Genomic DNA, 15,776 nt, shown 5'->3' with positions numbered 1-15,776 from the left:
GTAGGTGATTTTGAAAAACAAATTCCTGCAAGCGCTTGTTGGAAGAAAAAAATTGCATGCAGCCCAAATGTAACAGAAAAAAAAGAGCATTAGAATGAAAAAAAATATCCTGCCCAGCAGATTGCTAGAAAAAAAATTCTTGATGACCAGAAATCACCCACTCCCTCTCCCTCAAAAGTTAAATGGTCGGCCTCTAACTAGCGCCACACCAAGGGATTATCTCGCCTCCTGAAACCGCGAACCAATAGGAAGACGGGACCTAGCGTCAATGACAATAATCAAGATTTTCCCGGGAAAAGTCTCGCATAGCACACACGTTTTTTTATCTCACTCCGTCGAACGTCGAGTAATGGACAAAGTTGGCAAAGGAAAAACCCGCGGCTTTTTAAATTTTTCATTTTGTAAAGGTTAGGTAAAATGTCTAACTTCAATTTAGTCCAATAAAAGAAAAAGCGGTTTTTTCGGCCTCTAAAGGTTGGATGTAACCTAAAGAGGACGTTTATTGTGTTTCATCACGTGCGATATGATACTTAGTCGTAAACTATTTTATATTATATTGGCATACTTAGAAGAAGTGCTAAATAAAGAATTAAAAGTTATGTTCCTTGGGTGCTAAATCTTCCCCAGCCAACCGGTCCTCCCCGTCCCTCCCCCCCCACACACACACACACATTTTTTCTTGCCTATCTTCCACTTTCACGGTAATCTTTCCCCTCTCTCTTCATACTTCTCTGATTTAAAAAAAAAAAAACGTGTCGGTGGCTAAACATTTCAAATTACATGGAGACTGACCGCTCGAAACGTCAGCTTTGAAACTCTTTACGGTGGCCAATCGACATTAATAACTCAGTTGATAAAATGAAAATTACCTTATTACTCCCACCCAGCAGCACAGTTTCCTTAGAAACTTATCCTCTTCATTCATTAATCTTATTATCACTTAGCCTTCCCTATTTTAAATTTGGAAACCAGAAGTCTTCTATATCTTGGTCAAGCATACGATTAACACCACCACTTGCCCCTAAGGGCCACTTTGTGATGTTCCATTCAATCAACCTCTCGATGGTTTCAATGGCCAAAGGAGTCTCCCGACAACGTGAACAAATGGTTCGTTGAAATACGTGACGCCTTACTTAAGCAGATGGCTCCGGTCAGGTTTCTTTCGCTTAAATTAAATCCATCTTATTCGATGCAATAACCAAAAATACGCACGTATATGTTGTAAAATGCTTAGTTACTTCGAGGCGAAAAACGAACAATGAGCAAAATGTCCGCTCGTAATATTTAACTAACAAAATTAGGGATTCATTATTCTTGTAATATTTCACTTTCCAATATTTTGGAAAATAAATGCCACGGGAGCAATAGACAAACTCAACTGAGATGCACTGCCCATTGAGGAGTTCTTTTTGACCAACAAAATATTCTGATGCACTTTAAATTTCTCTCCAGCAAAAAACAAACCTAAAAGAAATCAAAGTTTTTATGACTCATTGTTGTCCTGTTTTCTTCCTTATTCCAGCCCTTTCCTACAACGTTATACTGACGCGTATTTTGTTCGTTCCTTTGCCTTAATATGGGTAAAAAAAGCGTAGTAGTATAATAATAAAACGATTTGTCTTTAATACCTATATCTTATTAAACATTTTGCGGTGGAGTATTGCTGAGTATTTTTACGAGTTGTGCGAGATTTATAATTAAAAACGCCAAATTGTTATTTCAGTGCGTGCGAATTTTGCAGATATTTTTTACGGTTCTCTGGATTACAAACATCGCGTGATATTTGAACTCGATTCGCGTTTCATTTCCGCTCTACATTGTGCAGTTGGATAATAATAGGAACGTAGTGAATAGATTCAACTGCGTTTGGATACAAGAGAAGTTTACAATGTGCCGAATAGGGAGAAAATCTTCATGACTCCAGATCTTATAGTACATATTGACGATACTTTAAAAGCAACTGCTTACACAGCGATTTTTTCCAAGCTCGTAAATGGTGTTACGTTTCTTAAACCAAGACTTTTGTTATTGATGATATGTGACTTATAACCATAACCCTTTTAAATGATTCAGGAATAACAACAGAATATTAATATCAGATGTGTTGATTTATTAAACTATTTTGGTTGTTTGCCAATGTGTTCTTTGCATTTCATCGCTGTTAGATCCCCCTCCGTGATAGTTTCGGGACTCAGCCAAAAGGAAACGAAAGAGGAAAACGGATAAGGCTTTCCTCTCGAACCAGAATATATTTACCTAAGAGTTATATGTACTTGGCAGTACAACTTAATGCAAAAAAGGACACCGGTAGGTCTACAAAATTTTATTAGGATCATACCACGGCAAGAGTACACGTCCTATCAAAGGAAGCAGGCTTCAGTAATTCGAAGCTTAGCTATAAAAGCAAGCGATAAAAATGTAGAAATAGTTGGTAAAAATGGGCTGCAAACACTCACGTTTTTGCGTTCCCTTCAAACGGGAAAAATGTCCTCCTCGAGAAGAAACGGCGGCCGGAAAACGGCGAACGCGGGAAATGTCAGGTCATGTGACCCTCTGCCTTTCGCGGGGAAAAAAATACGTGATGCTTAATCTCTGTAATCAAGAGCCACTGACTGTAAATATCGAGAATCCGCTGACAGTTGCAAAATTTCGTAATTTATTTTAATTTTATCTAAAGGACTCTTTTATTGAACCTTTTTCGAAAATTATATCAAAAAGTTCTATCGCGTTTTTTTTTTCTCCGAAAAATCGAAAAGCTCAAAATACGCTGAGATGGCCGTTGCCTACCCCCCCTCCCCCCCCGCCCTCCCCCCGTACAGCAATGAAAAATTATGCATCTTTGGCAACTTCGTACGCTACAACGCGATGCAATCCCGCTTTTAAATTCTGCGTGCTAGCAGATGGTCCTCTTATCTCTTGGAAAATATCAACTACTTGTTAGGTTACTACGTTTGAGTCTGAATAGTGACCCGTTGAAATAAAGTACTTCGCTTCTTTTTCGCAGAAGTAATTATAAGTTAAAAGTCAATTTTAGCGGCCTATGAAGAGGTCTACCAGACCTACTTACAAATCGTAATGTTCATCATCTTAAGCTAAATCCTTGTATTTTGATTCCTCAATTCTCTATCGTGGCCTGCCATAAGTGGCGCCTTCAGGTTTAAAAGAGTTTGGGCAATTTTGTCAAAAAATGCAATGCGATCCGCTGAAGGCCATTAAAAGGCCTTTAAAAGAGGCTAGTATGATATTTTTACAAGTAGAAATGTATGCGTATTTTAGATTTTATCCTTGTGGTTTAAGTCAAAGTTTCTTTCCTGGCCCACCATAGGTAATCCGCGATTCTCTTGTCATTCAATGCTAGTAAAATAGTCCCAACTGCTCATTAACAACATGGCTAAAGGCAAAGCCTTGCCTTCATTTGTTTTTAGTTGCTGCAAGCGCTACAGTCAGGATATGACAGTTGTACTAAGTAAAGTTGTACTTAGCTCAATTGGTATAGCGCTGCACTAGTATCGCAGAGGTCAGTAGTTCGAATCCTGTACAGGCCTGATTTTTTTCAGGTCTGATTTTCGCTATTGCATAACTAGCGCTCTCTACTGCGAGGATCGTGCATCATGCGTATCTATAACCGCAGTTCAAAATATATGAACTTCATAAATTCATCATAACTAAGTAAATTAACTTGTTATAGCTTTCAAATGTTTTCTATGAGATCTGACTCACCAGTTTTCAGTATTCAAGTGATTATTGCAGTGCATTTATTCAAGTATTCAAATTGATGAGCTCTCACATCATCAATGCACTTCCACTAAAGACGTAAACAGCTGCTTTGAGAGAGGTTTTCGGAAAAAGGACAAAAGTGCTCGCGACAATCTCAAAAGGTAATATTGGTATCTGGTAATCAGTGGATTCATATGTAAAAAAATAAAGGAAACAAATTCGTCAAACCCGCGTCGTCATTTCAGTGACATTTTCTTAGATTATCCCCAAAATTCCTGAGGTCAGGGAACCATCACCTGAGAACCACTCACGATACGATTCGGAATTGTCACGCGAACTTATACGCTTTTTTTCCGACAACCTTTCTCGAAACAGCTGTACATACTCCTCACTTTACTTCTTCCTAGCAACTCCAGGAGACAAAATATGATTATATTTACCCCACCAAAGCCCAATGAATAGTATTGCTGACTCACTCTTAGCTACGTGACTAAGCAGTAGGTCAAGAACATCATAGTCACGTGATAAGGCATGAACTAAAGAGTCCTGGCCGTCATTATCCCCAGTCAAAGGATTGGCTCCCCTCTCAAGGAGATGCTTTACACTCTGCATCTTGCCAAAACGAACAGCAATGATTAGAGGAGTAGAACCGGCAGCGGCTTTTGACTCAATGTTCGGCATGTGAGTAAGGATAAGATCAATGACATCAGTATCTATAGCGTCTGCGGCAAAATGTAACGCATTCCACCCTTTCTTGTCCTTCAGGGACAGATCTGCTCCTCTCTTAATCAGACCCTTCACCGCTTGAACGTTGCCATTCAGAGCAGCATGCATTAGGGGCGTTCTGCCTCTTGCGTCTTTGTAGTCAGAAAATCCTAAAATCACATAAATTTAAAAAAATTAAGACAGGTAACATTATCAAAGAGGAGGCTGAGGTGGGAAAGCAGTTTTCGAAAAAAATTTAGACTAGCGAGGAGCAATATGCGAGCAGTTGTTACGAAACTTTTTCATTCTCCGATGCGTTTCGTCTAGCTGTCGTAGACTTCATGAAAGAGTTTTACAAATTAACACTAAGTAGTTCCTTGCATGTTGTCCTCGCTCACAGAAGTGCCGCCTAAAAATCATTTAATGCGAAAAGAAGTTAAGAAAGGCCACATAATCCAAAAAGAATGTAGAGGTGGGAGAGATATTAAGGAACTCATAGTTTTTTTAAAAGAATATTTGTTACAGAATCACATCTCTAATTGAATAACTAAATGAGGTATCTAACATGGCTAACAAGGCTGAGTGATCTTGTCTCGCACTTACGTATACATAGCAACTGCGTATTCATTTTTCTTAGCTTTATTCAGTTCTACGATTTAAGGAAAGTTTATTACCTGACGAGGTAATTCGCGTTAAATTGTACCCAGAAACTGATGCCACACTCAATGCCACGCGATTCGTGTGCTATCGATTTTTGCGTGCAATTTAACAAGGAATTACTTCGTCAGGTAATGAATTTCCCTTGAGAATCGCAGTATTGAATAAAATCTCGCATTCTTATCGGTTTACAAAGCGAGGTATTTAGCGTGGGATTGTGAGTTGAAAACAAAGCTAAGTGATTTTGTTTCGCATCTCTTGTTTGCGCTCTGGACAAAAACAAACAGTAGTATTGCCGTTTTATTTTTTCTTATCTGCACTCAATTATGCTAATCAAGGAAAATCCACTACCTGAATCGTTAGTTCCGCATTGACTCGCTCTTGAAAAGCGATATATCGCACGCATCGCTTCATGATTCGAGCGATACTGGTTTTCGCGTGCAATTTAACGCGGAATTCCCTCGTCAGGTAATAAACTTTCCTTAAATCGTAGAACTGAATAAAGCTAAGAAAAATGAAAAAATGAATACTGCTCCCACATAGCGCTAACTCGCCGAAAACGCTTCAAAATGGCCTGGACGCTCGGAATCAACAAAGAAAACAACAAGGCAATAAGGTAAGCCCATTTTATTTCAAAACAAGACATTTTTTCTCTCTTTTAAGGCAAACCGATAACATCCCATACAAACCTTCATAAATATAAAACGTTACGCAACACGGTAAGAGTCACGTCCGCTTTTCTAGTAGTGAGCTTGGGCTGCCTGTGGAATTAGAAGCAGTTTTAGTCCGGGTTTCAGTGGAATGTGATATTCAACGTACATAGCGCAGTAAATCAAAGGAAAAGTTATCGAAAATGGCTGGAGAGAGAAGTAGATCTGTCTACTGGAAGAAAAGAAAGAGATTTTTCTGGAAGACGAAAATAGGAAGATGAGTTTGAAGAACGAAATCGCCCACTCAACTCCCAACACTTCCCTGGATGAAAATCAGCTTTGCAATAATTGGAAAAATTTTGCAACTCGGATTCTAAAGAAAACTGTTGGTTCCTCCAGAGAGAAAATGAAATATGCCGATGAGCTTCTTTCAGAAAGCTCACTCTGATACCAAGGAAAGCGAGGGATATAAATTAACAGACGTGAAAACTTTATCCACGGAGGTCTCAAACGCGCACGTGTGTGAGGTAGGTGAGAAATTTTTTGAAGTCTATGTCGTTCTCTGTCCTCGATTATGACTTATTTCCCATACCATATAGACCCTTGGTTCCAGTTTTTCCCTGCTGAACTTCACTGATTTATCTAGTAAATCTTGGATCAGGTACAAGAAAGACTTTTAGGTTTTGTGCATATACACTGTAAACAAAAAATTATGAGGTGAAAAATGACAGATTGTATATTTCTGACTTGAGGTCTTTACTCTATTTATGATAAAATTGCCTGATTTATCTTAAAATTTTTACTTGATTTGTCTTTCTAGGCAACTTAACTCTTAAGGAGGATACAAGTGTTAGAGCAGGGCTGAAGTCACAGTTTTCCCTTCAGTGCAATTCCTCTGAGGAATCCAGTCCACTTCCAACATCCAGTAGTGTGACCCAGTGAGGGAAATAATATGACGTGAACGACTGAGTTGTCTTCTATGCTGTAGCATGGAAGACAGTAGTAGGCTAAAAATTATGGAGATGCTATCTATCCTTGGTGGTGTATGCACCAGAGAGGCAGCACATGCAAAAGACAGTAAGCAATTGATGAAGTCTGATTTACAGGCTACGTAGAAGGAAAAGAGAGAGCATCAAGGGGAGCAACTTCTGAGGACTCGTCAGTAGGAAGCCCTTTCAAGAAGCAGCAGGAGTAATATATGAACCAGGAGTCATTTAAATTACTTTTAGACACTCCTGCAGACAAAATGTGGACACTTGGGCCACTAGAACGGTTGCATAATTTAAAAAACTAAGTGTGATTGCTATTTTCTCCTTACGCAATAATTTTTGTCTTCAAGAAAAGATATCTTGAGAACAATTTATCCGAATGATCTGAAATTTTCAGCAATTGTTCCTCTTGATAAGTTTTGTGTTATGAGCAGAGCAATTTTCCACGTGATTTATGTACTCAAAGTTATGAGGTGAAACACTACTTCGATTTCCTGTGTCAAATTTAATGGATCACCATTTGAAATGTTCTCAACATATCAAAAATCCATCTACTTATAACAATAAGCAACATGTATTCTTTGAATTGACACTAAAAAAATTTTTTTTAATTAATTCCAGAAGGAGTTATCTTTTCTTAAGTAACCCTTTGTAGAACCCAGCAGGTGGCACAATAAAACGAGTGGTATCCTATTACAATTGACATGTGGAGTGTAAAATATTTTTTTTCATGATCTTCAAGTCATAAGCTTTCGAGGGATATATAGTTTGCCTAAGTTTTCAATTAAATCCTAGCCTTGAAAAATGGTTGAAAAATGGCCATTTTTTCAGGTTTAATTTGCTGTCATGAGATTTTCGTCATGTTCGAAAGCCCTAATATTCAGGTAAATATCATTTCGACATCAAAGGAAAGTTCCCTATCAGCGATGGGAAAGGGGTTTATGCTAAAGAAAAAAACCAAAATTCTGCAATGAAAATAGTTGCCACGTCCACAGGATCTTAATCTTCTTGTGCATCGAGCGAGACGGGCCCTCGATGTAGTGTTTACCGTCCAAACCTTGCTGGCGTCCTCGCTCGCCGTCCTGCATCTTAAGGTCCCTACTGAGGACATAGAACGCAGTCATTACTTATGGGCACGTTTATGGTGTTCCATCACATGTGAGATGTTGCTTAGTCCAAAACCATTTTATATTGGCGTACTTAGAAGAAGTGCCAAAGACGAAAAGAATTGCAAGTTATGATCTTAGGGTACCGAATCCTCCCCCAGCCACCCCGTTCCCCCCCTCTCCTTCCCTATCTTTCACCTTCACTGTAATATTTCCCTCCTCTCTTCATATTTTCTGTGCTTTAAAAGAACGCGCCGACGGTTAAACATTTCAAATTACATCGAAACTGACCAAACGCTCGCTCGCCCGTTGAACACTTTCACCAAGTGGACCAAGGATTAAATATTGTGTAGTATCACTGAGTATTTTTACGAGTTTTGCGAGATTTATTATCCAAAACGCCAAATTGTTATTCAGTGCTGCGAATTTCGCCGATATTTTTCACAGTTCTCCGGAGCAAAAACCTCGCGTGATACTTGTACTCGATTCGTACGTTATTTCTTCATTTGAATGATAATACGAGCGTAACGAATAGAATCGACTGCGTTTAGATACAAGAGAAATTTACAATGTGCCTAATATGGAGAAAACCTTTGTGACTCAATATCTTACATTGTATATTCACGATACTTTAAATGCAACTGCTTACATGGCTATTTTTTCAAAGATCTTAAAATGTGTTAGGTTTCTTAAACGAAGACTTTTGTTATTGATGATGTGTGACTTACAATCATAACCCTTTTAAATGAGCCAGGAAAAACAACAGAATTTTTTATCAGTGTCGATTTATTAACTATTTTGGTTGTTTACCAAATGAATGTGTTCTTTGCATTTCATCGCTGTTAAATCCGCCACTGGGATAGTTTCGGGTTCCTGCCAAAAGGAAAAGAAAGGGGAGAAAGGATAAAGTTTTCCTTTCGAACAAGAATATATTTACCTAAAAGTTATATGTGCTTGGCAGTGCAACTTTCTGCAGAAAAAGAACACCGGTAGGTCTACACAATCTTATTAGGATCATGCCACTTTGTAAGAGTACGCGTTCTATGAAAGGAAGCAAGCAGGCTTCAGTTATTTTTTGTAGATTATCACTGCTAATTTTGAAACAAAAATTAACTCGGTGTTTTTTGCAATTTTACTCTCCTAAGCCTGTCTGCATAACTTTTGAGTAGCCTAGTTAACCCTTCAACTGCCAAGATCTGGGCCCGCCTGTTCAAAGGGTGGATAACACTATCCCACGGATAAATCACTATCCCACGGATAAATCGCTATCCCACGGATAAATCACTATCCCACGGATAAATCACTATCCCACGGATAAATCACTATCCCACGGATAAATTGCTATCCCACGGATAAATTGTTCTCCCACGGATAAATGACTATCCCACGGATAAATCGCTATCCCACGGATAAATCGCTATCCCATGGATAAATCGCTATCCCATGGATAAGTGACAGAAAAACGTATCGCGTTATCCACCGGATAAAGTTTTATCGAGTGGATAGCGCTATCCAACCTTCAAACAACCGGGGCCTGATTGTTAATTCTTCCCTCTAGCTGCTACACATTTCCTTGCAAATCAGTTCCGAGAGTTTGGAGCCAGATTAAGTAAACAATTTCTAGCTGATAAGCTTGAGTACTCTCATCACCTGTTTGCTGGAGAAGGATATTATAGGGAGAAGTCACATGTTAATCATTTCTGAGAGTTAAAGGGTTCAATATGAAAAGTCAATCCATACATTCACAGAAACCACTTTAAGTTTGACCCTCTTTCCGAGAATGAATGATAATTCGAAGAACAATCCTTTCAAAATTATTCTGCCAAAGAGAAGTTAACCTATCGCGTTTCCAGTTTAAGTCAGCGAACTCGTGCACCGAGCGAAAGAGGCGACACGACAAGACACGACCTAAGAAACGCGAAGAAAACAAACCTCACACCTACGGGCTTTTCTACGATTAAGGCTGTTATCTGAATTCTTGGCTGCATTACAGATTTAACCATTTCCATCTAGGTGAGTGTACTTTTAGGATACGAATGTGAGGCTAGACGTTATAGCGGAGCTCACTGCGTGCACGAAGGGCAAGCAGCTTAGCCATATCCCTAGAGAGATTGGTAAACCATCCAGCCAAGAAAATTCTATTGGTGCATTGGCTATCTCCACATTTTCTGCGAGCAGAAATATTTTTCTCTAACTTCCCAGACGATAATAATTTCGATGTAATTCCCAACCAAACACGAGTCTTGATTAGTTCACTCTTTGAGGCGGCTACAACGCAAGAGGTTTGGACTGGAAAACATTGATTTATCTAACACGCCGCTGCGCCGTTTATCGCTTTTTTAAACGCACATTAAATCTCCAGCCACGCAATATTTAAAAAATCTATCACCTGACAGCGTCTTCTAAAATTTACAGGCCACTTGAAGACATCGAAAGATCTTTTTAACTTAAGTTAAATAAAAGTCTATAAAGGCAAAGTCTACAATGCTCGGTTTGCTAAAATAACCCTAAACTTTATCAACAATCGTCAAAGGCCTCACTTATGCCTTATTGTGAAAATGGGGATAAATGGGGGGGGGGGGGGAAGCGATTACGCTTTTACAGCAATCTCTTTGGAAATAACCTTCTGAATTCATTTAATCCTCCTTTTCGTGGGCGCTTTTCCTCAGTACAATATTTTTTCCTCTTATGGACTGGCTACTAATCATCGCCTGCAGGGAAGGGGTGGAATCGGTGGATCTTGTTTGAACCAAAATTCAAAAGAATTCTCCTGATTTCTCCCCCACCCCCCTCTTCCTTATGCTCTATTTATTCTAATGACGCCACGTATTGGGAGTCCCCCCCCCCCTTAGTTGAAGTCTGATAACAATGACGGATTCAACCTCCCTTCTCCCTGAAAGCCGTGTTTATCCCCCGTCGGGCGATCAATAACAATATTTATCAAACGGGGAAATGTTTTCACTCCCTTTCCAGACGATAGAAACATTTAAGTCGTTCCCATTGAAAAACAAGGCTTTCATGCTGTAATATAAAATTTTATTGATTAACTAATGCTTAAAACCTTACTTACAAAGGCTTCCTAAAAATTCCGTATAAATTGACTCACTCAGTGATATACTCATTTCCTTATTTGTGGACGTAATCTCACGATTCAGAGTGAAATTTGATATAAACTGTCTCGTTTATTTTTCTTACAACCAACATAATTGCATGAGCCTATAGGAAGAATGCAATTTTGAGGTCTTTGGTGAAAAATTAAAAGTGCCTACTTATTCCAGATTGCACGAGAAAAATCAAGTCATTTTTACTTCCTTTAAACCTGATCAAACCTTTTATACTTGGCAGCTTTTCATAGTAATGTAGGAGTAAAGAGGGGTGACCCACGTGAAAATAAATTCATTCACACCAAAACATCATCACGCCGTTTTGGTCAAAACAACGTGTTTAATCAAGGTGTAAATTTTTCTGCATTCTTTTTTTTTTTTTTAGTTATCAGCAGATATTTACTGCTTTTTCACTGAGTTAATTATTTTCTGCCCTGCATTGGTGTTTCCTGAAAACTGTATTTCAACCAATTAGAATGCAGAAATTTCTTCACGTATTCTATTTACAGGTGTCCTATACAGCTTTTATTCACATGAATGTAGTCGAAAGTAAAAAAAAAATGTTATATATTAAAAAAAAATTCATTTACTTATGAAATGTGTACAAAACCATGTGAACCTTAAGAAGTCTAAATACAAAAAATTAAATCGCTAGCAACGTTACACAGACATACACTTCTGGCTGTTATCAGTGTGGGTTATTTTTAACAATCTCCAATCAGCTGACAGCTTCTCCTCCATCGCACAAGCCATATTAGGACATCGGTTATTGACAACACCTCGCGAACTAAGGCCTTAAAAAAACAAAAACAAAAACAAATGAGTAGTTTAGCTAAACAAATGTCTATCTCGAAACCAATTGCACAATAATTTGCTGAACAAAGAGGTTGAATATCTTAGTAAAAGTCATCTGCGTGCCACAGGCAGCCCTATAGTAACTACCCAACATACGACTCATTCGGGTCAGCTTTGAAGTTGATGGGGCGATCAAACCAGTGATTTACATTTTGACATTGAAGAATTAAGCGAACATGAAATAAGCTGTAGAACTTATCTCACCAACCTGAGTTAATCATTGCTGCTTGCTGACTCACTGCTCGCTACGTAACTCAGCAAGAAGTCAAGAACATCTGGGTCACGTGATGAGGCATAGTATAAAGAATCCCGGCCGTCATTATCCTTAGTTAAAGGATTAGCTCCCCTCTCAAGGAGATACTTTACACCTTGCAGCTTGCCAAAACGAACAGCAATGATTAGAGGAGTAGAACCGCACGCGGTTTTGGACTCAATGTCCGGCAAGTGAGTAAAGATAAGATCAATGACATCAGTGTCTCCACCATGTGCGGCAACATGTAACATATTCCACCTCCTGTTATTAACACAGGTTACATTTGCCCCCTTCTCAAGAAACCATTTCACTGCTCGTAATTTGCCAGCCAAAGCCGCCACCATTAGTGGCGTGTAACCCTGGGCTGTTTTGGACTCAATGTCCAGCAAGTGAGTAAAGATAAGATCAATGACGTCAGTGTCTCCAGCCTGTGCGGCAAAATGTAACATATTCCACCTCCTGTTATCAACACAGCTTACATTTGCCCCCTTCTCAAGAAACCATTTCACTGCGTGTAATTTGCCAGCCACAGCCGCCACCATTAGTGGCGTGTAACCCTCGGCTGTTTTGGACTCAATGTCCGGCAAGTGAGTAAAGATAAGATCAATGACGTCAGTGTCTCCAGCCTGTGCGGCAGAATGTAACATATTCCACCTCCTGTTATCAACACAGGTTACATTTGCCCCCTTCTCAAGAAACCATTTCACTGCGTGTAATTTACCATTACAAGCCCCCACCTTTAGTGGCGTGTAACCCTGGGCTGTTTTGGACTCAATGTCCGGCAAGTGAGTAAAGATAAGATCAATGACGTCAGTGTCTCCTACCTGTGCGGCAAAATGTAACATATTCCACCTCCTGTTATCAACACAGGTTACATTTGCCCCCTTCTCAAGAAACCATTTCACTGCGTGTAATTTGCCGTTGAAAGCCGCTACCATTAGTGGCGTGAGATCCTCGGCTGTTTTGGACTCAATGTCCGGCAAGTGAGTAAAGATAAGATCAATGACGTCAGTGTCTCCACTCTTTGCGGCAAAATGTAACATCTTCCACCTCCTGTTACCAACACAGGTTACATTTGCCCCCTTCTCAAGAAACCATTTCACTGCGTGTAATTTCCCATTCAAAGCCGCCACCATTAGTGGCGTGTTACCCTGGGCTGTTTTGAACTCAATGTCCGGCAAGTGAGTAAAGATAAGATCAATGACGTCAGTGTCTCCACCATGTGCGGCAAAATGTAACATATTCCATGTATTGTTATGAACACAGGTTACATTTGCCCCCTTCTCAAGAAACCATTTCACTGTGTGTAATTTGCCGTTGAAAGCCGCCACCATTAGTGGGGTGTAACCGTGGGCTGTTTTGGACTCAATGTCCGGCAAGTGAGTAAAGATAAGATCAATGACGTCAGTGTTTCCACCCTGTGCGGTAAAATGTAACATATCCCACCTCCTGTTATCAACACAGGTTACATTTGCCCCCTTCTCAAGAAACCATTTCACTGCGTGTAATTTGCCGTTGAAAGCCGCTACCATTAGTGGCGTGAGATCCTCGGCTGTTTTGGACTCAATGTCCGGCAAGTGAGTAAAGATAAGATCAATGACGTCAGTGTCTCCACCCTGTGCGGCAAAATGTAACGCATTCCATCCTCTGTTGTTCAGCAGGGACGGATCTGCTCCTCTCTCAATGAGACCCTTGACCGCTCGGACACTGCCATTTAGAGAAGCCTTCATAAGGGACGTTCTGCCTGTTGTGTCTTTGGAGTCAACAGAAGATCCTAAAATCAGATAACGTGAAAAGAAATTAAGACAGGTCACATTATCAAAGAAGGAGGTCGAGGTGGGAGAGCAAGTTTTGGAAAAAAGTTTAACTAGTGAGCAGTACAATGCGAGCAGTTGTTATAAAACTTTTTTTTCCTCAGAAGTGTTCGTCTAACTGTCGTAGACTTCTTGCAGGAGTTTTACAAGTTAACACTACACAGTTCTTTGTTATCCTCGCTCACACAAATGAGCGAGGAAAATAAAATAACTAATCAATAGAGCCTTATTCTAAGGCTCTACTGATTAAGACGATGGGAGAAATTACATGTTGATAAACTTTAAAGGTTGAAAGCAAAGCAATATTGGAATATAAATGCAACTAAATTACTGAGGCTGATGGTATACCTTGTATAGCTGTACCTGTTGCTGTGAAAACTTCTTTCTTATTTCTCTGTGTTTTTTCTGTTGAATCAGTAGTAGCAGTACCTGAATCTGATATGAAAAAATACGAATGAAGAGATTAAATCACGTAGCCACAGGCAAGATTTAAACGTTAAACATGTTAACTATATTAGTGCTAGGTTTTATAAGTGAGAGAATACTTTGCTTTCTAAACTCAGGTTCACTGAAAAAGTCAGTAGAGTGACAAGTGTTATAGAAAAAAGGAGACAGACAAACATTGTTTGACTGTTTAAGTGTTGAATGATCCATAAGCATACATAAAAAACAATTATATGCTTTGTTTATGAATAATGTTCTATGTTTGAGAACAAACTCAAGTCCTTCTTCAGTGCTTCAAGGTTTAAACGCACTCAATCTATTCTTACTAGAGGGTCACTCAAATTGTGCTTTGGTTAATAATGGTAATCAGACTGAGTGGAGTCAAATTCTATTTCTAATTTTTATGAGCTATTAACAAAATAGGACGACCACTGAAGTGAGAGTCTGATCTGTCAATCAAGAGCATGACTACAGACTGAATTGGACGACACAAAGTCCTGTTACCAATTAATCGTAACCCTTAATTACAACTTCAAACAAAAGAAGAAATACATTTGGGGAAAATATCTTAGGTTGAGACAATAACTGGTCTTAAGTGAAAAATCCCTCCATTTGGTAAGTTCCCCAGTTTTTTTAAGGATATTAGTGGTTGTTGCTGTGGTTACTTTGATCATTTCTGTGATTGGTGGATTTAGCTGAGTGGACTTAGTTATGTTTGGCTGCTTTAACTGTTTGATTACAACTCTTCAGAATGATTAGTGAAAAATAAAGCAGCTAATGCACCAGTCACATTTGAGGAAATTGTAACAGTTATGATTAATCAGTGTTGTGGTGTAGTAAATTTCTACACTCAGGTATTTCCATACATTTCTTTGTTATAAGTTGAAAGTAAAGCAGAAACAGTAACAGAAATTCTACTTAATCTTATACAAAATAGCTTCATCTCAATCTGCAATTACACAAAGGTCTTTCCTACGTCCTAAAATAAGCATCAAGGCAATTTTTTAGAATTTTGGTTAGAAGAGAGGCACTTATTGGAAGGATCAGGTTGCTTAATTGAGGAGGTTGTTTACCAAGAAAATATTAACCTACACTGATGTAGCTGAGTAAGTGAAGTTAAAAAAGTTACAAATAAATTTGTAAAAGAAACAGGTTTTTCCTTTTATTTAGGAAAGTGAGGGAGGAGAAATGATGATTATTCAAGGCAGAGTTTGTTTAGTTTACTGGCTTGGGGAGGGTGGATGGGCACTCATTAGGGGAAGGGTGCTAAGATATATGTAGAGCCTGGGGGCTAGTTTGAGGAAATGTAGTAATTTTAATGTTAGACTGGAATATGTTAATAATCCTATTGTTGTACAGAGTAATAAAAAATTAATTTACTGGATTTCTTAAATTCTTAAGAACTGTCATACCTGATTCACTGATTTTTGTTTTTTACTGAGTCCACTGATAACTGTAATATGCAATGTAAAGTTAAATTAC

At 38.9% G+C, this 15,776-nt stretch overlaps 2 protein-coding genes across 10 annotated transcripts in view; both read right to left on the bottom strand.

The window, feature by feature from the left end:
• The window catches only part of LOC111338018 (uncharacterized), a 114,639-nt gene that overhangs the window by 30,349 nt on the left and 68,514 nt on the right, over positions 1-15,776 (bottom strand). The window lies entirely within an intron of this gene.
• On the bottom strand, positions 10,839-15,770 carry LOC148737282 (serine/threonine-protein phosphatase 6 regulatory ankyrin repeat subunit C-like). 2 transcript variants are annotated; one of them, XM_088747529.1, is made up of 3 exons: positions 14,199-15,770; positions 11,992-13,810; positions 10,839-11,722 (listed from the first exon to the last, which is right to left on the bottom strand). In XM_088747529.1, the coding sequence occupies exon 2, from the start codon at positions 13,764-13,766 to the stop codon at positions 11,997-11,999; it is 1,770 nt and encodes a 589-aa protein (XP_088603655.1). In that variant the 5' UTR covers positions 13,767-13,810; positions 14,199-15,770; the 3' UTR covers positions 10,839-11,722; positions 11,992-11,996. The 2 variants fall into 2 exon arrangements, with proteins under 2 accessions (XP_088603655.1, XP_088603656.1); XM_088747530.1 differs by lacking the exon at positions 14,199-15,770 and having other exon boundaries at positions 11,992-13,939.

This window comes from Stylophora pistillata, chromosome 2 (assembly GCF_964205215.1).
Source record: "Stylophora pistillata chromosome 2, jaStyPist1.2, whole genome shotgun sequence".
In the NCBI taxonomy this organism is placed as follows: Eukaryota; Metazoa; Cnidaria; class Anthozoa; order Scleractinia; family Pocilloporidae; genus Stylophora; species Stylophora pistillata.
This window is presented reverse-complemented; position numbering and strand designations above follow the sequence as displayed.